General features: G+C 46.4%; 2 protein-coding genes across 4 annotated transcripts; one reads left to right on the forward strand and one right to left on the reverse strand.

Annotated features, from left to right (window-relative positions):
• The first annotated feature begins 4971 nt into the window (after nt 1-4971).
• Nucleotides 4972-6642, forward strand: LOC120709772 (MADS-box protein J2-like). The gene has a single exon (XM_039995425.1). It carries the CDS (start codon nt 5169-5171, stop codon nt 6444-6446), a length of 1278 nt encoding a protein of 425 aa, XP_039851359.1. The 5' UTR covers nt 4972-5168; the 3' UTR covers nt 6447-6642.
• Nucleotides 6643-6651: 9 nt separating this feature from the next.
• LOC120706849 lies at nt 6652-22451 on the reverse strand. 3 transcript variants are annotated; one of them, XM_039991572.1, is made up of 3 exons: nt 22129-22451; nt 9471-9568; nt 6652-7503 (listed from the first exon to the last, which is right to left on the reverse strand). In XM_039991572.1, exons 1-3 carry the CDS (start codon nt 22255-22257, stop codon nt 6930-6932), a joined length of 801 nt encoding a protein of 266 aa, XP_039847506.1. In that variant the 5' UTR covers nt 22258-22451; the 3' UTR covers nt 6652-6929. The 3 variants fall into 3 exon arrangements, with proteins under 3 accessions (XP_039847506.1, XP_039847507.1, XP_039847508.1); XM_039991573.1 differs by having other exon boundaries at nt 9471-9578; nt 22129-22266; XM_039991574.1 differs by lacking the exons at nt 9471-9568; nt 22129-22451 and adding an exon at nt 8771-9133.
• Between the last annotated feature and the right edge of the window lie 672 nt (nt 22452-23123).

Raw genomic sequence — 23123 nt, forward strand, 5'->3', positions numbered from 1 at the left:
TGATTGCTCACCAATCATACCTCTACCCCCCAGCCTTCCCTCATGACGAGATACTGGAACTCCCATTCTATTAGGATCCAGGTAGTATGTGCAGAACTCAACTGCCTCCTCTGTAGACCATCCATTAACCATGCACCCTTCTGGACGATATCTATTCCGAACATATTTTCTTAGAACACTCATCAACCTCTCGAAAGGAAACATCTGATACAAGAAGATTGGACCAAGAGCTTTTATCTGGGCAACAAGGTGAGTGATAAGATGCACCGATATATCAAAGAAAGTTGGTGGAAAATGCATCTCGAGCCGATTAATTGTGTGAATCAGGTCTGCTTGCAGCTTGTCAAGTGTGTTTGGGTCTATGACCTTGTGTGAGATTGCGTTGAAGAATGAGCACAACTTTATGATCGGATCTCTGACCTTCACAGGAAGCACGCCCCTCAGAGCAACTGGGAGCAACTGTGTCATAATGACATGGCAGTCATGGGCCTTTATGCAGCTCATGTTGAACTTTAACTCCTTCATGTTCGCAAGCCTTCTGATGTTTGATGAGTAGCCCGTTGGCACTTTGAGTTCGTGGAAGAAGCTACAAATTTTCCTTTTCTCAATTTTATCCAATGTCCAAGATGCAACCGGAAGCTTCGCCTTCCCATCATGTTGAGTAATTGGATGCAGCTCACTTCTGACATTCATATCTTGCAGGTCCTGTCGAGTTTCAAGTGAGTCTTTTCCTTTACCTTTCATGGCCATTAATGTTCCGAGCGTGCTCTCGGTAACATTTTTAGTTAGATGCATGCCATCAAGTGCGTGACGAACAATCAAGTCCTGCCAATAAGGGAGTCTCCAGAACAAGGAATTTTTTTTTCCACAATGAATCAGCTGGAGCGGGTACACTTCCTTTGCCCTTTCCTAGTACAACTCTTAGTTTACTAACCTTCTTGTATATCTCCTTCCCATCTAGAAACTTGGGAGGTAAACGTTCATCCCTTGTACCATCAAAGGATTTCTTGTTCCGGCGATATGGGTGAGCGTTTGGAAGGAACCTACGATGACCCATGTAAACCATTTTGTTGCTATTCTTCAACCATCTTGCGTCGGTATCATCCAAACAAACCACACATCCCTTGTAACCCTTCATTACTTGGCCTGCTAAGCTACCAAGGCCGGGAAGGTCTGTGATTGTTACAAACAACATTGCCTTCAGAGTGAAGTGTTCTCGCTTGTACTCATCCCACACCTTGACACCATCGTTCCACAACTTCATTAGATCATCCACCAGTGGTTCCAAATACACATCGATATCATTTCCAGGTTGTTTTGGCCCTTGGATTAGTAATGGCATCATGATGTAGGTCCGCTTCATACACAACTAAGGAGGAAGGTTGTATATGCAAAGAGTTACAGGCCACGTACTGTGTTTGCTGCTCACCATGTTAAAAGGACACATCCCATCCGTACTCAAACCGAATCTTATGTTTCTTATTTCCTTTGCAAACCGATTCTTGTATTTGTAGTTGATAGCTCTCCACTGTGAACCATCTGCAGGGTGTCTGAGATTCCCATCAACGAGTCGATCTTCGGCATGCCACCTCATCAGCTTGGCAGTCTTCGCGTTTGCAAACAACCGTTTCAAACGAGGAATGATAGGAAAATACCAGACAACCTTGGCAGGTGGTCGTTTGTTGCGGTCACCTTTCATTGACAATGCCGATTCAGGACATTTGTACCATGAAGCTGAGCACACTGGACATGCATCCAAGTCTTCATATTTGCCGTGATACAAGATGCAATCCTTAGGGCATGCATGGATCTTTTGTACCTCCAGTCCCATTGGGCAAATCATTTGCTTCGCCTGGTATGTGTTTTCAGGCAACCCGTTAGGGCTTGGCAGCAACTTCTGCAATAAGCTTAACAAATCATCAAATCCCTTGTCTGACAAACTATTACTAGACTTCATCTCCAATAGCATCAGGTTTGCTTCAAGTTTAGACACGCTGCAACTTGGGTAAAGTGGTGTTCTTGCATCTATCCTCATCTGCTCCAACTTCTTCAGATTCTTTTCGTCAAGAAAGTCCGGTTCCCCATCACGTATCATCTGGTCTAGTGCATCCACAACATCATCAGCAACTAATGTTTCCTGCATGGTTTCATTTACGCTTTCATGTCCGGTTTCCTCTACTATTTCCGGGTTAGTTGTTTCCTCCACTGTTTCATGCCTGTCCTCATGGACGGAGTGCATTGTCTCACCAACCTCACCGTGCTTGTTCCAAACTTGGTAGTTGGGCATAAAACCTCTAAATAACAGATGAAAACGGATCTGCTCAACATTGCCAAACTACTTCTGATTTTTGCAATCAATGCATGGGCAATACACGTAGCCATCATCTTGTAGATTCTTGTGTGCCTTGGCAGTCTGCACAAACGAGTCCACACCATTGACAAAATCCAAATTTCCAGCCTTTGTACCGTACATCCAACCTCGATTCATCTATGCACACAAGAAAACATCCAAGAATCTGAATTTAGTAAAATTATCATCTCAACACATAGATTTTCAGTTTATCAAGTTTCGTAACAAATATCACACTTTAAGGGCCATCTAAATCAATTAAGAAAGAGGCTTTACTTCAATAATTAAAATATCTACTTCAATTTTTGTCAAGTTCCTTATCATCAAAACTAAGAAATGCCATCTAAATTAATTAAGAAAAAGCATTTACATCTCGATCATCACAATTAATAAATATCCTATAAACTAATTAAGAAAGACCCCTTACATCCCAATCATCGCAATTATGACAACAATCTAACCATAAAGAGCTAGTTCTTACCTTGAATCAAATATGTGAAGTCCAGTCCTCAAAATTTAATGAGCCTCCTTGATGACTTCATGATGAGTGTTCATGAGAAATTATCCTAAAGTGAAGAAAAAGAGACTCTCCTTGATCAATTCATCACAAAATGAATGACTAATCCTAAGATAAAGGCTATGAATCAAATGGATTGCTAGCTACAAACCTATCACAAGTTGGTTCACTCAAACAACAAAAAAAGAAGCCCCAATGATGAGAAATGATCCAAAAATGGAGAAAAAAGCCCTCCTTGATCAATTCATCACGAAATGCATGATTAATCCCAAGAAAATGGGTACAAAGACAATGAATTGATGGCTACTAACCTTAGAATAAGTTGGTGGAGCCAATACATCAAGAATGGTGAGGTTTCATGAGAATTTCGGCAAAATCCGGCAGCAACAATGGAGGAGAGAGGTGTGGCCGTCGGGTTGGAGAAGAAAGGTGGTGGGAGGAAGGAGGGGTTGGGGTTTTGTACTGTACAGGCTTATCACCGCCGGTTCGAAACACGAACCGTTGGTGATGCTGCTTATCACCGCCGATTCGTGTTACAAACCGGCGGTGATATGCTCGCAGGACATCACCAACGGTTCGTAACACGCCCGTAAGCAGTCCCGCACTCCCGCTACCCCACGTTTGACAAAGACCTCGACCTCCAGATCCCTGGAGACGATGGAGAAGAGGAACTAGGACAGACCCTCCACTTGGATCTGTTGGAACAAGCACTACATAAGATTTTCGCAAGAAACCACAGATTTTGCACCATTGCCTTCAAGGTCACCGGCCGCACAAAGGGAATCCAGCATGGGTCCGCAGTCACCGGCCGCAAGCAAAAAGGGACCCCATCATGTGTCCGCAGTCAACGGCTGGACAAAGGGGACCCTATCGTGGAACCCTGTCACCGGACGCTCCAAGGGATCCCAGCATTAGTCCATCGCCTCCTAAGGCGAAGAAGAAAGCAAAGGCTTGGGTCCCACCACCACCACCTCCTAGGTTGAAGAAGAACCCACCTAAAAAGAAAGAGAAGCCTGCACTGAAGAAGTTAGCATACGAAATGATTGATGAGGAATTGCATGCAAGTACATGCGAACTATCTGTCATTTGAATTGATAGACCATAGAAATCTTTTGAACATTTGATATTTGCAAATTTTGCTATTTTCATCGCTAGGGTTTTAATTCAGACTCAAGCTATCTGTCATGTCATTTGATATGCAATACGAGTAATTAGAACAGTTGGCATTTGCATCTTTGAGGTTTCACTTTGAGCCCAAACTCACTTCAATTTCACAGACCATAGGAAAAGAGTCTGAAGGTTTGTGATTTTTGCCTATTTGTATGTCAGCAGACCTTAGAGAAAAAAAACTCTATATTTGTAAGTCAAAAACATTTTTTTGCAAATGGAATTACAAATGTTATCATTCCGTTTGCTTAATCCATGTCAAATATGTAAATATGCTATATTTATCTTAAGTTGGTCTTTTCTTTTTCTTAATATGTACAATGGATGATGATGTAGTATAGTAGCTGCATCGGGTCTACCTGTCACATTTACCTTAGTACTATTACGTGTGGACATTTATGTTGGGCTAGCGCTTGACTGGCTCAGATCATAAGATCAGAGTCTCATGTATGTCTTTCCTTTCGTATGGTCCATCCGATGTTAATCCGGTACGTGAAAAAATTCGTGTGCCGGTTCTAATCGAAACACTCGGTTCCCATAGGCCAGAGCCTTCGGGTGTCAGTCCGTCAGATCAGCCAAAAACACTGCAAGCTTCAAAAAAGAAAATCCAGAACTTCCATAAATTTATCTTTTTTGAAGGGAAAGGGGCTAGCTATCTACGACCAGACCAGGAAGCTTCCCACACCACCTCAGCACCGCAGGAAGCTTCCCACGGCGTGCAGACGCCGGTGCAATTGGAAGGTTTCTCCCTCCGGTCCGAAATCGATCCCGCCATATCCCGTCGCATTAACTGCACGCACGCCCGCGATCTATCAATCTAGGCTCCGATCGCCGCTCGGATCGTAGGAACCCGCGCCGCGCATCGGCAAACCATCATCATTGCAATCTCGTTAAAAATCCTCCCGAGACCCAACTGCAGTTCACCTGGTCACCGGAGTATGGAAGCCTACGACGCCTAGCCCCCTCACCCTAGCCGTAGGCCCGTAGCTACCTGCGCCTCCTATATATGCCTGCCTGCCCTGCGCCCCTGCCTCGCCAAGATCAACCAAATTGCTAGCTAACCCACGGCGAAGGGGAGCGCGAGCGCAGGAAGCTAGCGTGCGGATCGGAGGAAGGAGGAGCAAGAGCAACGCGATGGGGCGCCGCAAGGTCTCCATGGGGCTGATCCCCAACCGCCAGCAGCGGGCCGGCACGTTCGCCAAGCGGAGCGAGGGGCTCAAGAAGAAGGCGTACGAGCTCTCCGTGCTCTGCGGCGTCGACGTCGCGCTCGTCGTCGCCGCCGCCGCGGGGGACGGCGGCGGCGGCGCGGCGGCGGACGTGTGGGAGTCCAGGGAGGGCGTGCTGGCCCGGTACCGCGCGCTGGGCGCCGAGGCGCGCGCGCGGCACACGCACCGGGCGTACCTCGGCGCCGAGCTCGGCAAGGCGGAGGCCAAGCTTGCCCGGGTGCGCCAGGGCGGGCCCGACGCGCTCGCCCGCTGGGACAGGGCGCTGGACGGCGTCGCCACGGAGGAGGAGGCGCGGCGGGTGCTCGACGCCCTCGACGCCGCGATACGCGCCGCGGAGGACAGGCGGAGGGCGCTCGGCCTGCCGCCGGTCGACGACGACGCTGAGGACGGGGTCGCGCCGCTCAACTTCGCCGCCGCCGGCCACGACTACGGCCTGCAGAACGCGTCAGGCTGCGGCGCCAACAGCGACCAGCTGGCCATGTGGGGCGGCAACGGCTTCCACTTCCAGCAGGGCGGCGCCGCCGACATGCAGCACACGGGGTACGCCTTCCAGCAGCAATACACCACCACCGGCGGCAGCTACCACCCGCAGATCGCGCCGAACATGTATAGCAACGACGGCGACAACAACAACGGCCACCTCGCCGACGCCTACCAGCCGCGCGATCCCATGCAGCAGCACGGCTACGGCTTCCACTGCCCCGACGCCAGCTACTTCGCCGTGCCCCCCATGTGGAGCGCCGACGAGCCGCGCCACGACATGCTGCTGCTCGAGTACCCCTCCGCCGACGACGCCGGCCTCAACTACGCGGACACTCCGGCGGCACGCGGTGCCCAGGGCGTCGGCGGCAGCTGCTTCGCCAGCGGCAACTTCGTCTACTCGCCACCAGCACTCTCCCTCGCCATGAACACCACCGCCGGCGACTTCGTCAACAACGCGCCATCAGCAGCAGCAGCCGCCTCCTATACCATGGGCGGCAGCGGCGACAACTTCACCAACGCGATGCCAGCCCAGCCCCTCGCCATGAGCTACGGTGGCGACCTGACGATTGCCAGCAGGTACGCGGCGCAGTGGCAGGCACCCCCGAACCCCCAGCGCGCCGGCGGCGACCAGAGGCCCAGCATCGAGCAGCTGCATTACCTCAGCGACCTGGAAGACACGCAGCGCCACCTCTGTGGAAACTAACCTTCCTTCCACACACAGACACACTCCAATTAGTAGTTACACACTTTAGCAAGTAGCGTCCGCCTGGAGTCATAGAGATTAGAGAGTCCATCAAGTTAGTCAGTTTTGTACCGTCTGCTTGGTTACCTTGATAAGGAGCAGTTCTTTTGTTACCATTTAGGGAATCGGTCAATTTAGGATTCAGGAGTTTTATGAGCCTGGGAAATTTGCAGCAAGTTTGCACCCTTGTCTGCAGACTATCCTTGCAATCATGAAAATAATTTAATATAATACCTACAAACCATACGATCGCTTTCTTTCTCTATAAGCAATCAAAGACCGGATAAAAAGAAAAAAACATATGATGCCACCACAAACTATATCTGAACATTGACAGTGCCGCAGTGAAGCAGTCGTTTAAATTCTTGCCCTTATAAGAAATGATATTAATCAGTGATATGATCCACATCACATTGCATTCCACAAACTATATCTTGGGAGTGATCACACCGTAATCTGATCCTCAACAAAATCCACTTCATGATCTGACGCTGCTGGCCGCAGTTTGGAGGGTTCAGCATCCTGGATTGACTTTGGACATGAGAAAGACCTTTGATCCAAGTGAACACCCACAGCTTGTCTCTGATCATGGTCAAGCTCATCAGCATGCACATGACTACGCTCTTGGTCTTGTCCATGTCCACTGCTTGACAACAGATCACAAGGATGGGGGCTTTGCACCCGCCTTTGCACTGATCTCAGAAGCGCAGTTCGCCTCAGGTCTCCACCATGGCACATGTCATTAGGTGAACACGGGTTCCGGCCTTCATGTTCACTGCCACTGCCACGACGAGCTTGTGAGCAGATCACTGCTACAAGGGAGCAGCTTGGGAGAGGGTACGGATTTTCAGAGGAAAACCAAGTATATGGCCTCTGAAATCGATGAGATGAAATTGGACTGGTTGAGGGGCTGCTTATTGTATCAGTTTGATTCCCATTGGTGTTTACCTGAGTGTCATAGTACCGGTAATCATCTGACTCTTCTGACATAGGTGAGTACTGCGTGCTCATTTCATCCCTGAAAGGATGCAAATACAGGAGTCACTGACACAATGTAATCCACAAAAGTGTAAAGACAGTGGTAGGATATAACAAGACCATTGAAATGAACAGGAATTGGTGTGCAAAGTCTGGATAATTTAATGTTACTAACATGATCTGAGATACATTCCTAGGATATCTTAAACATCACCAGCGTACATATATGGTATTTTACATAGTAATATAGATCCATTTGGTTTTAAGTATTGGTCGAAAGGACAGCATGATCTAAGCACTGCAACTTTACATCATGACTTCTGACTTTTCTCAAAGGATTATTTACAGTTACAGGTGGCAGATGGTTCTTTTTTTCACACTTTGACTTTACATTTTTCTCAGATGAACAAGGGTGTTTCTAGTTTCTAGTGCAATTTAGACCTCTTGATGGTGATACAAGTCACAATGAAATGCTGCCAACCAAGAATTAGCAAAAAGGAATTCTGAGTACCAAAGACTGTACAACAAATGCGCTACACAATCAGACACCAAATAATGCAACAGCACTATGGAAATGTCAGATATGTTGTGCTGTATATTACTCATAGGTGCTTCTCAATTTGAGAATATAAATGCAGCTTGACCTAAGCTATCGTAAGCACTGCAAACTAGGAATAACTATGATGAGGTTAATGTATGCAGAGTTGTTACAAAAATAAACTATAACAGGACTAGGCTTATAAAAATTTTATTGATCCTACAACAAAATTTAGTTGTGAACATTTATGAAAGTACAACAATACAGGTGATAATATGGAAGGATGGTTCCAAAACTTCAGGGAAATGTAATCTAAGAACACATGCGGCAAAGGGGTGGTAACGGGCCATGACCCTAGTGGCTTCTTCAGAGCCCAACAAGGCCCTTACATTATTTAGTTCAAAATTGTATAAGATTAGAGCCCGGCCCTTTTAGGGCCCAGCCCTTAGATTTTCTAGTTCAAAATCTTGGGCCCTTTACCACCCGCTCCTTTTGTACATACCATTGGTAGTATGATTATCAAGTAAATTTCGATGACTTGACCCAAACACAAGTGACAATTCTCTCCTAAGTTCAGTGCAAGAGCAATCTGGTCCTAGACCTAGAAAAACCTAACTCAACCCAAGTCTGTACCTGAACTGATTTTTCTTTTCAAAACTGCTACAGGAGTGACATGTTAATCTGATGGATAGTACAAATCTGCAGATGGCCAAGCAGGGCTGAGATGACTAAGGTAAAATCTGCCAAGTTTATATTGGCAGCTTATTACCTCAGTTGCATGCTACATTGCTGGTGGGATTTTATGACCCAATTAATGTGGGTCTGAATCACAAATCCACACATAGCAGCTTCGAATCCCACCACCCAAACCAATCCAAGTGAAGTTCGAAACGAATTGAAGGACCATCTTCAATGGCAGGCATATCACTTCTTTCAGATAAAATTTCTTGTGAAATTCAAAGAAATCTATATAACAATTTGGATGACCTGCCACATGTTTTTTTTGCAAGAAAATGGCAGAAGTTCTAATCAGTTACAAAACAGAGAGAGAAGTTCAAAGCAACATCCTTCTGACACCGCGAACTGAGCGATAGCTCAGCTGGTAGCCGCACCCGTCGTGGTCGCTACCCACCCCCCCCCCCCCCCCCGGGCCGCATTTTAACATCCTTCTGACAACATGCTAGGAGAAAAAGAGAAGCCCAAGCAACAAAATATGACCGGTAGCAGTAAGATGTAAAGCAAACAATGCAACTAGAAGAAACGTAGACAGAAATACATTGACCTGAGCTGAATCATCTTCTTTTGCATATGAAATTAATTATGTTACAGGAGAAGTTAAAGAACCCACCAAAGAAATATAGCATGTTATGTTGCCATCTAGTTATCATAAGAAGCTGTAACTTTCATGCATACCAACTTTTATGGACAGCGTGCGTCAAAGGATGTATGGTGAATGAAGGTATGGATACCTGAAGCAAGAAGCGCTCTCCAGCCTCACTGGGGAAACAATGATATCTTCAGCAACTGAATCTCCAACAGACAACCCATTCATGCTGGATGCCATTGTCTGCAAGAGCCTATTGAACAGTTACCAACTGAAAACTAATAAAACTGAAAGGATGGGAGAAATAGTTGAGGTTTATCACAAGTAAAATACAGGGGTAAGTAAAATATCCTCAGGACATATAAGATGTCTTGCTACCGGAAAACAAAAGAATCATACAAGCAACGGACATATATAGCTCCAGCCTCTGGAATCCAATGCTTACCTTTGTTGTTTGGCAGCTAATGGATGCATCTAAATGCTGCCTCCAGAAATTCGATCTTTGTTTAGTGACACCGCGAGTAGTTTGGGACATACCTTTGTATATAAGTTATCTTATCTAGAAGCATGCCTATTGTAAAAATGGTATATATCTCCATCCTTCTACTCAAGCTAATTAGTATTTTAATACAATTCCAATCAGTGCCACACCTCCAGGATTTCAGGAATATAATTGTGAGATAATCAGTATGAAAGCATCTCATCATTTCCAATCTTTATGATACTGGCACAAAATTATACCAAATGAAATGCGCACGCACAACCAACGCACATGTTGTGAGAACCGCCCAATTTGATACTATTTTAAATGAACCGCTGGTCATTATCACCCAGATGAGAGTTAACACGTGCTTGCCGTAGAACGTGCCACGTGTTATCCCACATCTAGAGACACGAATAACCGACACGTCATTCATTCAAAATAATATCAAATCCGGTAGTCCCGGTATGTGCTCCAACATACGCCCAGAATCAGCATATGCACATACCGTATACAATCGAATACATAGCCAACAATCCACAAAGAGCAGTTTTATACTATCAGAGTTCACAGCTTAATATTACAAATTCAACATAGGTGGGTTTCAAACTTCTCTTACAAGCCTTGGGCTCACGAAAGTCATATTAAACAGAAACATGAAGTTTATTATATTTACATACTCTCACGAAGCTCAGATACGATAAGTACTTACTAAAGTAATGATGCCTTGCTCAATGACATCACTACGACCACCACGACCTACTCCTCCCCCGCGTTTGGATCAGCGGGGTAGAAGTGGCCGAACACCACTTCCGGCTCACCTGCAACTAGGTTTAGAAAGCACCCTGAGTACAAAAGGTACTCCGCAAGGCTTACGCGATTAAATAAACAAGGATCATGCAAAGGCTCAAGGAAAAGCTTTAAGTTTAAGTACTTATTGCATAAGCTTAAGCTGCCTAGACTATCACCTAGCAAACTTAATTAATCTTCCAGAACCCCCAGAATTTTAGTTGATTAAGAGAGTAACACAATATATATAACAGATCCTCAACATGACAAGAAACCAAAGTCAACAATACCGAAACTCTCTATGAAGAATTCGACGAACCAAGAGCTTGCTCATATCCGAAAGCGCGGCAATTCGAATTGGTTATAACCTTGCAAGGGTGTACTACTTTACCCACACGACGCGAGGACCATGCGACTCACCCAACCGATCACGCCGGGCAAGGGGGTACTCACGTCAACCACTCCCAACATGGCTCAACCGTTGAGGGTACGCCCAGCTTGCGCGTGGAGACTTATTTCCACCGAGAACATCTCTACATTTTTCCTACTCATAGTTCCACTCGGGGACCTGCTAAGCCTCCCTGCATAGCCCGATGGCCACGCATCTGGGACCGGGCCCCAATGATCAAGTCAAAGAAGGTATTTGGCTCATCCGTTCCATTATATTGGATATGTGGTAGCACGGAAAGGTGCTCAAGGCCGATGGCATCAACTCGGTCCTTAATCGATCCAAGCGGACTATGCCCATGTGACTTCATTCTCTAGGCCCTACTATTCCGCTCGAATCTCGATACTACCAAACTCAAACCACTAAACCAAACCAGTGCGATCAAGGATAACCAGTAAGTGTGATCCTCCAGACTATTCCTGTCTAGTGAGCAAAAGAAGTACTCTAAGCCGGGCTAAGCATCTAGTCAGATTAAATTATTACTGACTAACAAGTGACAAGGGCATGGTTAACAATTCAAGGAAGATAATGCAGGAAATTAGGTATAAGAATGCAATACATACATACTATATATAACCCCACATTACCCGGTGAGATAACTAGTTAAGTCAGATTTAATAGGAGCAAGGATTCATGCTTAGCTGCTTGCCTTGGATAGCTTCGGACTCGATGTGTACGGAACTCCAGGTTCAGGCTCGGCGGGCTCGGCGGGTTCGTTCTCCGACGGCTCGGTCACTATAATGCATGAATGCGATGCACGAATTAAGAAATGAACTAAACAACAAGCAAAAATCATGAAATAATTTGGGCATGCAGAGGACAATGTAAAGAACTCATGAAAATGGGTTTTGCAGCAAAAGCATTTTCCTATAAATAACCATAAATAGATCAAATTTCAGCTACTCTAAGCAAGATAATTCAGAAAAGGGATGCAAACTAAACTAAACAAATCCAAGAAAATTATTAAGTAAACTAGGCAGGAACACAAGGCTAACAAAACTGGTTTTGCCATTTTATCACTTTCCAGCAAGAAGTTCTATATTAAACCACAATTTGTACAGCAAGCATGAAATCAAAATGAAACCCTAACCAACAGCAAGGAATCATGTGAACAAGCTGCACCACTGGAAACTACACCTCACAAGGAGTCTAACAAAATTTAGTTTGACATTTTCCGAGCAGTACACAAATAACCAAGCAATAAACTCACTTTTGCAAGATAAAACTATAAATAAATCTACAACAAAGTAACATGCAAAACAATATTTTTCCTAAGTAGATCTCAGCTAGAGGAATCTAACAAAACAAGTTTCACAATTTTTGGAACTACACATGAATTTCTAGGGATTTTACAAGGTTGCTGCTTAAATGGAACCAAAGAAACCCTAGCGAAATTGCTAGGTCTACCCGAGGGTAGCCACCCCGGCCACCGACAGGTGGGCCCAGGGGGCCGGGCGGCACCACCAGGCCGGGTCAAGGCCAAGGGCTGCCTTGACCCCGCGCCTGGGCGCGCCCACGCGCGCGCGTGCCCGACGCGGCAGCGCCGGCGAACGGCGGCGCGGCGGAGCGGGGCTGGAGGGGCTCGGGGCAAGGGCGCATGGCGTGCCCTAGGTGATGGCGAAGCTCACCGGCGGTGATGCAGGCGAGGAGCGGCAGCAGAGGGGCGGCGCGAGGACGATAAAGCGGCAGCGGGCGAAGGCGAGCGGCGGCGGCCCTGCAGGGAGGCGAATGAGGCCGGGTGAGGGGCGAACTCGGTCACGGGGAGGGAGATGAAGCTCCCCGCGCAAGGAATCGAGGCGACGCTCACCGGCGACGGCGAATCGTGGCGGCGGGCGGCGACAGGAGCTCGGGTCGGCGCCGGTGGTGGAGGGAAAGGGCTAGGGTTAGGGTTTGAGGAGAACGGGGGTCGGGGCGGGGTCTTGAGGCGAGAGAGGAGGGACGGTTGGGCACGGCGCACGAGGATTGACGGCACGTGGCCCGAGGATGGCCGCCGGCGACGACGCGTGCGGCGCGGCGCGGAACAGAGCAGGGGAAGGGAAAAGGGTGGCTGACAGGTGGGGCCCGACGGGATTTTGATTTTCTTTTCTCTTTTTTTTCCGGGTTGTGACAATCTCCCCCCCCCCCCTTAAGAAAATCTCGTCCCGAGATTTAGGTAGACAAGCGGGGAAGGATAAAACTCGGACTAGGTTGAGGCCATATTCACCTAGACAAGATAAACATCTAAGAGATTATGCACAAAGGCAGGAGCGATGTGACAGAGAGACATTCCTAGGGTTTTCTTGATGGTGACTGTGTACACATATATAACATTTAGAAAATGAACTTCATCAAGAAAGTGGGGTGGGGTAGGGAGAAAACTTACTCATCGGAAAAGAATTCCGGGTATTCTTGACGTAACCGATCCTCACGCTCCCAAGTGGCTTCATCTACGGAATGATTGCTACATTGGACCTTTATAAACTTCACCATATTACGTTTCACCTTTCTTTCATCTCGATCAAGAATGGCGATTGGGTGTTCTTCGTAAGTAAGACCCGGTTGAAGATCAAGTGACTCAAGGTTGACGGCATCAGCTGGAACACGATGGCACTGCTTCAACTGAGAGATATGAAAGACATTGTGCACTGCAGAGAATGATTGAGGTAGTTCCAATTGATAAGCCACTGCTCCAACTTTCTTGGTGATCCGAAAAGGTCCGACATAGCGTGGCGCTAATTTTCCTCTGACTTGGAAACGGCGAGTGCCCTTAAATGGAGAAACCTTAAGATAGACATAATCACCGATTTTGAGATGGAGTTCTCGGCGACGACGATCAGCATAAGTTTTCTGGCGAGATTGAGCAATGCGAAGATTCTCACGAATAATCCTGACTTGATCCTCGGCATCTTTCACCAAATCTGGACCATAGAAAGGCCTTTCTCCCGATTCGGACCAGTTGATCGGAGTTCGGCACCGTCTTCCATAGAGAGCTTCAAAAGGTGACATTTTGATACTTGCTTGATAACTATTGTTATAAGAGGACTCTGCAAATGGCAAGGAAGTAACCCATTTCTTCTCATAGATTAGAGCACAAGCTCGAAGCATGTCTTCTAAGACTTGATTGACTCTCTCGGCTTGACCGTCGGTTTGAGGATGATAAGCAGTACTGTAGGTGAGGTCAGTTCCCATGGCTTCATGAAGATTTCTCCAGAAGTGAGCGACAAACTGAGGACCACGATCAGAAACAATCTTTTTAGGAACACCATGAAGACAGACAATGCGAGTGAGATATAACTCCGCATATTGCTTGGCATGATAAGTAGTCTTCACTGGAAGGAAATGAGCAGACTTTGTCAATCGATCCACAATTACCCATATAGAATCATATTCTTGAGAAGACCTGGGTAATCCAGTGATGAAATCCATTCCAATTTCTTCTCATTTCCATGATGGGATAGGCAAGGGCTGAAGAGTACCAGCCGGTTTAAGATGCTCGGCTTTAACCCTTTGGCAAACATCGCACTCAGAGACGTACCGAGCAATTTCTCGCTTCATGCGAGTCCACCAAAATTTTTGCTTGAGATCTTGATACATTTTTGTACTACCTGGGTGAATGGAAAATTGAGAATTGTGGGCTTCACCAAGAATAATTCGCCTGAGGTTATGATCCTTTAGCACCACAATTCGCTTCCCAAAGAATAGAACCCCTTGATCATCCGTAGAGAAACACCGAGCTTTGCCCTCATTCATTAACTCCCAAATTCGAGCCATACCCTTATTTTTCTTTTGGACTCCCTTAATTTGATCATAAAGATCAGATCTGACTGTAAGAGTAGCAAGATAACCTTCTTTGACCATAGAAATTCCGAGTTTCCGAAGATCATCACAGAGAGTATGCACAGGAGAAGCTATGGTCAAGCAGTTGCATTGAGCCTTTCGGCTTAGTGCATCAGCGACGACATTCGCCTTTCCAGGATGATAATGTACCTCAATATCATAATCCTTGATCAGTTCCAGCCATCGACGTTGCCTCATGTTTAGATCAGATTGAGTGAAAATGTACTTGAGGCTCTTGTGATCCGTATAGATATTGCAATGATTACCAAGCAGATAATGACGCCATATTTTTAGAGCATGGACAACAGCCACAAGCTCTAAATCATGAGTAGGATAATTTTCTTCATGTCGCTTGAGTTGACGAGAAGCATAGGCCACCACTCGGCCTTCTTGCATAAGAACACAGCCAAGACCGATGCGAGAAGCATCGCAATAAACATCGAAACTCTTGGAAATATCTGGCTGAGAAAGAACTGGAGCAGTAGTGAGACGATCCTTAAGGGTTTGAAAGGCTTCTTCACAGGCTTGGGACCACTCAAACTTGACCCCATTCTTCAGTAACTCAGTCATGGGCTTCGCAATTTTAGAAAAGTTCTCTATGAACCGGCGGTAATATCCCGCAAGTCCAAGAAAACTCCGGATCTCATGGACATTCTGTGGTTGCTTCCAATCAAGAACATCTTGCACCTTACTAGGATCTACAGCAATACCATTCTTGGAGAGGACATGACCAAGAAAAGATACCTCTTCAAGCCAAAACTCACATTTGCTGAACTTGGCATAAAGATGATGCTATCTAAGCTTTTGGAGGACGATATGAATATGACGAGCATGATCTTCTTTGGTCTTGGAATAAATAAGAATATCATCGATAAAGATGATCACAAAGACATCAAGTTCCTCCATGAAGATGCTATTCATCAGATACATAAAATAAGCCGGTGCATTGGTGAGGCCGAAGGACATGACAGTGAATTCATAAAGACCATATCTAGTAGAGAAAGCCGTTTTCGGAATATCCTCGATTCGAATCTTAATTTGATGATAACCCAACCTTAAATCAATCTTAGAGAAATAACGAGCTCCGAAGAGTTGATCAAACAAGATATCAATCCGTGGAAGAGGATATTTGTTCTTGATAGTGACTTCGTTTAACGGACGGTAATCAACACACAACCGTAAACTATCATCTTTCTTCTTCACAAAAAGAGCCGGGCATCCCAAGGAGAGGAGCTCGGACGAATGAAACCCTTGTCCAATAAAGTCTTGAGTTGTTTCTTCAATTCTTTCAACTCATTGGGAGGCATTCGGTAAGGCTGTCTAGAGATGGGAGCTGTTCCGGGCTTAAGCTCTATGACAAATTCAACCTCACGATCAGGAGGCATACCCGGTAATTCTTCTGGAAAGACATCCGGATACTCACAAACCACGGGAATATCTTTCAACGCCGTGGCTTTGGTACTCGCCAAGGCATATAAACCAGATTCCATCTTAGCAAGAGAGAGTAGAACTCTATTCCCTAAGGGATGCAAAAGATCAATGGTGCGGGGCCCACATTTGATAACTCCGTCATGCTTACACAACCAATTCATCCCAAGAATCACATCTAAACCCATCTGATCTAGGACAAGAAGATTTGCTTGGAAAATAGCTCCCTCGATGAGAATTGGAACCCTATCCACAAAGTTTCTAGAAATGATCTCTCCACCCGGAGATTCTATATGGTATGGCACTGGTAGGTTTTGCATTTCAAGCTTACTATGCATCACAAATTTCTTGCTGATGAAAGAAAAAGTTGCTCCAGAATCAAAAAGAACCATAGCAGGGTGAGATTTGATTAGGAGCGTACCCATAACAACTTCGGCATTCTCCGGAATTTTTTCAGCGGTGGTGTAGTTGAGACGACCACGCTTAGGAGCCTGTTGTGGCTTGACTTCCTGACGCGATGCTTGAGGCAGAGGAGTATTAGGCCTAGGTGCATTGAAGGCACTGCCACGCCTCGGAGAGGGGCAGTCCCTAGAAATGTGGCCTAAGCCACCACAATTGAAGCACGGCCCCTTTGCGGCAGCACCGGGGTTGTTCCAATAGGCATTGACCGGCATAGGAGCTTGTCCTTGAGGAAGTTGAGGGTGACGCACAATCCACATAGGACGTGGAGCTTGAGCACCCGGCGCCCGAGGTGGAAAAGGAGAAGGCCCCAGACGTGGACGTGAAGAGCTACCGCCTGCTGAGGTAGGAGCGGGACGCTTGTTCTTTGCCTCGAGATTCTTCATCTTATGTTCAGCTCTGATAGCAATATTCACTAGATCATTGAAATCTTCAAACTTGATAGTTGAGAGCTTGTCTTGCAACTCTGCGGAGAGCCCATCATACATGCGTTCTTGCTTCTTAGCATCGGTGGCCACTTCTTCAGGTGCATATTGGGAGAGAGTGTTGAAGGCATTGACATATGCCATCACATCACGACTTCCTTGAGTGAGATTCAGAAATTCCTTCTTCTTGATATCCATGATACCCTTGGGAATATGGAAGGAGCGAAAAGCTGTGCGGAACTCCTCCCATGTGAAGCGGTAGTTGGCAGGGTGAGATGCTTTGAAATTCCGCCACCAAGCCCCAGGGGCATCATGAAGTTGATGAGCAGCAAAAAGAACCTTCTCATGGGGCTCACACTCAATAAGACCAAGCTTCTCTTCAATCACATTGAGCCAGAAATCCGCATCAAGAGGATCCTTGGAGCCACGGAAGATGGGAGGATTGGTGCGGAAGAAATCCCCGAACCTGTTCACTTGAGGCTCAGCCCTTGGACCATTATCGCCGGCATTGCCCAACTGATTGACTAGGGTCGCCATGAGTTCAGTTTGTCGAGCCAAGACGTCCGCGAGGTTTGGGTGCACTGGAGGATTAGGGAGGGGATCCTCGTTGTTGCGGTGGTTATTGCCACCCGAACCACTGGCACCATCCCTTTCATTTCCCGAACGCAACACCATCCTGTTAACAAACAAAACGGTTAGCGGTCAGGAATGAAAGATAGAGAATGATACTCAAAGGTAGGGTGGAAAAACAATGTGTAGATAAAAATCTAACACATGATCAACACCGGAGTAGCAACTCTAAGAGATAGAGCAGATTTGGTCCACTAAGATTAGCAAGAACGAGATCAGCGAAAACTAGACCACGACACACTAGATTAGTTAGATGTAGGTTTGAAAACCAAAAGAAAGTATGCATGCATGCAAGGTATGAATGCAACATGACGTCTCCTCACATCGTGAGCACGCCTTAACGTTCTAACACTCACTAACGGCCCAACACAACCGCATTATCCAGCAGCGCTACAACCCTCCTAATAGCGCTCAGGACAATTGGTGATTCCCACCTTCCCAACTCCGGTAAAAGGCTTAAAAGGTTTCCAGCCGGTAAGGGGGGGTGTTCCTACGCTACTGCTACTCATGAAGACAAGAGAGATTAAGCATATCTTAATTAAACAAGTGAAGCAATAAGAAAGAAATAGCTCTAAGACCAAGGAAGAAAGGTAGCAACCAGCCTTAAGTTCAAAGTTTTAGCAAAAGTAAACATTAGTGCAAGTAGTCAAATTTTATTTGACTCTCAACCCACTAAGCCAATTTTAGGTTCACTTCATGGAAACTCAGCTCTGATACCCGTTGTGAGAACCGCCCAATTTGATACTATTTTAAACGAACCGCCGGTCATTATCACCCAGATGAGAGTTAACATGTGCTTGCCGTAGAACGTGCCACGTGTTATCCCACATCTAGAGACACGAATAACCGACACGTCATTCATTCAAAATAATATCAAATCCGGTAGTCCCGGTATGTGCTCCAACATACGCCCAGAATCAGCATATGCACATACCGTATACAATCGAATACATAGCCAACAATCCACAAAGAGCAGTTTTATACTATCAGAGTTCACAGCTTAATATTACAAATTCAACATAGGTGGGTTTCAAACTTCTCTTACAAGCCTTGGGCTCACGAAAGTCATATTAAACAGAAACATGAAGTTTATTATATTTACATACTCTCACGAAGCTCAGATACGATAAGTACTTACTAAAGTAATGATGCCTTGCTCAATGACATCACTACGACCACCACGACCTACTCCTCCCCCGCGTTTGGATCAGCGGGGTAGAAGTGGCCGAACACCACTTCCGGCTCACCTGCAACTAGGTTTAGAAAGCACCCTGAGTACAAAAGGTACTCCGCAAGGGTTACGCGATTAAATAAACAAGGATCATGCAAAGGCTCAAGGAAAAGCTTTAAGTTTAAGTACTTATTGCATAAGCTTAAGCTGCCTAGACTATCACCTAGCAAACTTAATTAATCTTCCGGAACCCCCAGAATTTTAGTTGATTAAGAGAGTAACACAATATATATAACAGATCCTCAACATGACAAGAAACCAAAGTCAACAATACCGAAACTCTCTATGAAGAATTCGACGAACCAAGAGCTTGCTCATATCCGAGAGCGCGGCAATTCGAATTGGTTATAACCTTGCAAGGGTGTACTACTTTACCCACACGACGCGAGGACCATGCGACTCACCCAACCGATCACGCCGGGCAAGGGGGTACTCACGTCAACCACTCCCAACATGGCTCAACCGTTGAGGGTACGCCCAGCTTGCGCGTGGAGACTTAGTTCCACCGAGAACATCTCTACATGTTTCCTACTCATAGTTCCACTCGAGGACCTGCTAAGCCTCCCTGCATAGCCCGATGGCCACGCATCTGGGACCGGGCCCCAATGATCAAGTCAAAGAAGGTATTTGGCTCATCCGTTCCATTATATTGGATATGTGGTAGCACGGAAAGGTGCTCAAGGCCGATGGCATCAACTCGGTCCTTAATCGATCCAAGCGGACTATGCCCATGTGACTTCATTCTCTAGGCCCTACTATTCCACTTGAATCTCGATATTACCAAACTCAAACCACTAAACCAAACCAGTGCGATCAAGGGTAACCAGTAAGTGTGATCCTCCAGACTATTCCTGTCTAGTGAGCAAAAGAAGTACTCTAAGCCGGGCTAAGCATCTAGTCAGATTAAGCTATTACTGACTAACAAGTGACAAGGGCATGGTTAACAATTCAAGGAAGATAATGCAGGAAATTAGGTATAAGAATGCAATACATACATACTATATATAACCCCACATTACCCGGTGAGATAACTAGTTAAGTCAGATTTAATAGGAGCAAGGATTCATGCTTAGCTGCTTGCCTTGGATAGCTTCGGACTCGATGTGTACGGAACTCCAGGTTCAGGCTCGACGGGCTCGGCGGGCTCCACGGGTTCGTTCTCCGACGGCTCGGTCACTATAATGCATAAATGCGATGCACGAATTAAGAAATGAACTAAACAACAAGCAAAAATCATGAAATAATTTGGGCATGCAGAGGACAATGCAAAGAACTCATGAAAATGGGTTTTGCAGCAAAAGCATTTTCCTATAAATAACCATAAATAGATCAAATTTCAGCTACTCTAAGCAAGATAATTCAGAAAAGGGATGCAAACTAAACTAAACAAATCCAAGAAAATTATTAAGTAAACTAGGCAGGAACACAAGGCTAACAAAACTGGTTTTGCCATTTTATCACTTTCCAGCAAGAAGTTCTATATTAAACCACAATTTGTACAGCAAGCATGAAATCAAAATGAAACCCTAACCAACAGCAAGGAATCATGTGAACAAGCTGCACCACTGGAAACTACACCTCACAAGGAGTCTAACAAAATTTAGTTTGACATTTTCCGAGCAGTACACAAATAACCAAGCAATAAACTCACTTTTGCAAGATAAAACTATAAATAAATCTACAACAAAGTAACATGCAAAACAATATTTTTCCTAAGTAGATCTCAGCTAGAGGAATCTAACAAAACAAGTTTCACAATTTTTGGAACTACACATGAATTTCTAGGGATTTTACAAGGTTGCTGCTTAAATGGAACCAAAGAAACCCTAGCGAAATTGCTAGGTCTACCCGAGGGTAGCCACCCCGGCCACCGACAGGTGGGCCCAGGGGGCCGGGCGGCACCACCAGGCCGGGTCAAGGCCAAGGGCTGCCTTGACCCCGCGCCTGGGCGCGCCCACGCGCGCGCGTGCGCGACGCGGCAGCGCCGGCGAACGGCATCGCGGCGGAGCGGGGCTGGAGGGGCTCAGGGCGAGGGCGCATGGCGTGCCCTAGGTGATGGCGAAGCTCACCGGTGGTGATGCAGGCGAGGAGCGGCAGCAGAGGGGCAGCGCGACGACGATGAGCGGCGGCGGGCGAAGGCGAGCGGCGGCGGCCCTGCAGGGAGGCGAATGAGGCCGGGTGAGGGGCGAACTCGGTCACAGGGAGGGAGATGAAGCTCCCCGCGCAAGGAATCGAGGCGACGCTCACCGGCGACGGCGAATCGCGGCGGCGAGCGGCGACGGGAGCTCGAGTCGGCGCCGGTGGTGGAGGGAAAGGGCTAGGGTTAGGGTTTGAGGAGAACGGGGGTCGGGGCGGGGTCTTGAGGCGAGAGAGGAGGGACGGTTGGGCACGGCGCACGAGGATTGACGGCACGTGGCCCGAGGATGGCCGCCGGCGACGACGCTTGCGGAGCGGCGCGGAGCAGAGCAGGGGAAGGGAAAAGAGTGGCTGACAGGTGGGGCCCGACGGGATTTTGATTTTCTTTTCTCTTTTTTTTTCCGGGTTGTGACACATGTCACTCAATTGAGAGGACCAGAATAAGCTGAAACGTTATGTGCCTCCGTAAATCCTAAAAAGAACCAATGGACAGCCTAAAAGACCCTCAAATTTATTTAGGAATTCAGTAATCGCATTGAACTAGAGAGACAAATTTATTTAGGAATTCAGTAATCACGTTGAACTAGAGAGACAAAGGAGATAAACATCTGAGCTTGTTCTGCCCATTGTGATCAAACACAAAGTCGGTAGGGATCCAAGCGTTTTAAATTACTCGATCAAGATTGCCAGAGATAAGGGGATTCAGCTCAGGAATCAAGGAAAGGAAGCCAGAACTCTGAACCACCCATCCAAGGAGCTAGAGCTACACAGAACCTATTTCTTATCAAAATGTGCGCAGATCGGAACAATCTCTTTAGTTGGTTCTGCATCTTCTTGCAAAGACAATCAGTTCTCCTGCCTACTACCGAAAAAAGAAAAAGGAAAAGTTAAGCTAATCCAAGAACACCTTTCCACGGAGCCAACTGTGTGCGCGCAACAGGGAGTGAGAGGGAGACGGACCTCGGTGAGGTAGCGCTTGTGGGAGTGGAGGTTGTCGACGTAGACGTCGTCCTCGGGGCCCCTCCCGCGCTTCCCGCCACCGTGCGCCGGCGCCATTGCGGCCTGACCTCCGCTGCCGCCGCCTACCATCTGGGCAGTGAGAGGTAGCTGTGTGGAAGTGAGCTCCGGGACCGGGGGAGAGTTAATGCGGGGGAAGGGGAGAGGGAAGGGAAAGCGATGCGGCGCGGCTAGCGAGCGAGCTCTCCGTAGCTTGTTTTCCTGCTCCAGGCTCCAGCTACTGTTTTCTATCCTGTTCCCTCTGACGTGTCGACACGCGTGGGGGTCGAGAAGAATCAATGCCCGCTCGCTTTGGCTTTTCTTCTCGAGTCTGGTCGAGCAGAGCAGATGAGCAGAGGCAGAGTTTTCTTCGTCGGGAACATTTTTTTGGTTGACCGTACATGGTTCAGATGTAAAATTTAAAATTATAAAACTATTATATTAAATGTGTGCGGCACATATATAAATTATTAAATGTATATGAAATAAAAAAATAATTATATAGTTTGTTTATAAATTAGGAGACAAATCTAATGAGTCTAATTAGATTATGATTAGACAATAAATTGCTACATAAAAACTAAATAAATATGTGCTAATGATATATTAATTAGTCTTAACAAATATGTCTCGTAGTTTACAAATGAATTCTGTAATTAGTTTTATAATTAATTTATGTTTAATATTTCAAATGTGAAAAATATTTTTTTTAAAAAATTTTACAAGAAGCAACTAAACGAGTTTCTTTTGAGCGTCCAGGATTCCAGGATCTGAAACTCTCTGTCAGCCACCATGTTCGCGCCGGGACTTCTTGAGAGGGAGAACGAAAACTTTGACCTCCAGGCTCATGTAACATGTTGCGGCGGGGCCGGGCAATCTGCAACATGTTGCTGATCCGGCTCGTGTAGATGCAGACAAAAATTGTGTTGGAAACTGATGCAAGTAATGTGCGTTCAGCC

This window comes from Panicum virgatum, chromosome 5K (assembly GCF_016808335.1).
Source record: "Panicum virgatum strain AP13 chromosome 5K, P.virgatum_v5, whole genome shotgun sequence".
Classification (NCBI taxonomy): domain Eukaryota; kingdom Viridiplantae; phylum Streptophyta; class Magnoliopsida; order Poales; family Poaceae; genus Panicum; species Panicum virgatum.

Coding starts and splice junctions, on each gene's coding strand:
- LOC120709772 (XM_039995425.1), top strand. CDS start 5,169: ATGGGGCGCCGCAAGGTCTCCATGGGGCTGATCCCCAACCGCCAGCAG.
- LOC120706849 (XM_039991572.1), bottom strand. CDS start 22,257: ATGGTAGGCGGCGGCAGCGGAGGTCAGGCCGCAATGGCGCCGGCGCAC. Junction 9,569..22,128: donor ACAAGCGCTACCTCACCGAG/GTCCGTCTCCCT, acceptor AGGCTCTTGCAG/ACAATGGCATCCAGCATGAA. Junction 7,504..9,470: donor GAGAGCGCTTCTTGCTTCAG/GTATCCATACCT, acceptor GCATCCTTTCAG/GGATGAAATGAGCACGCAGT.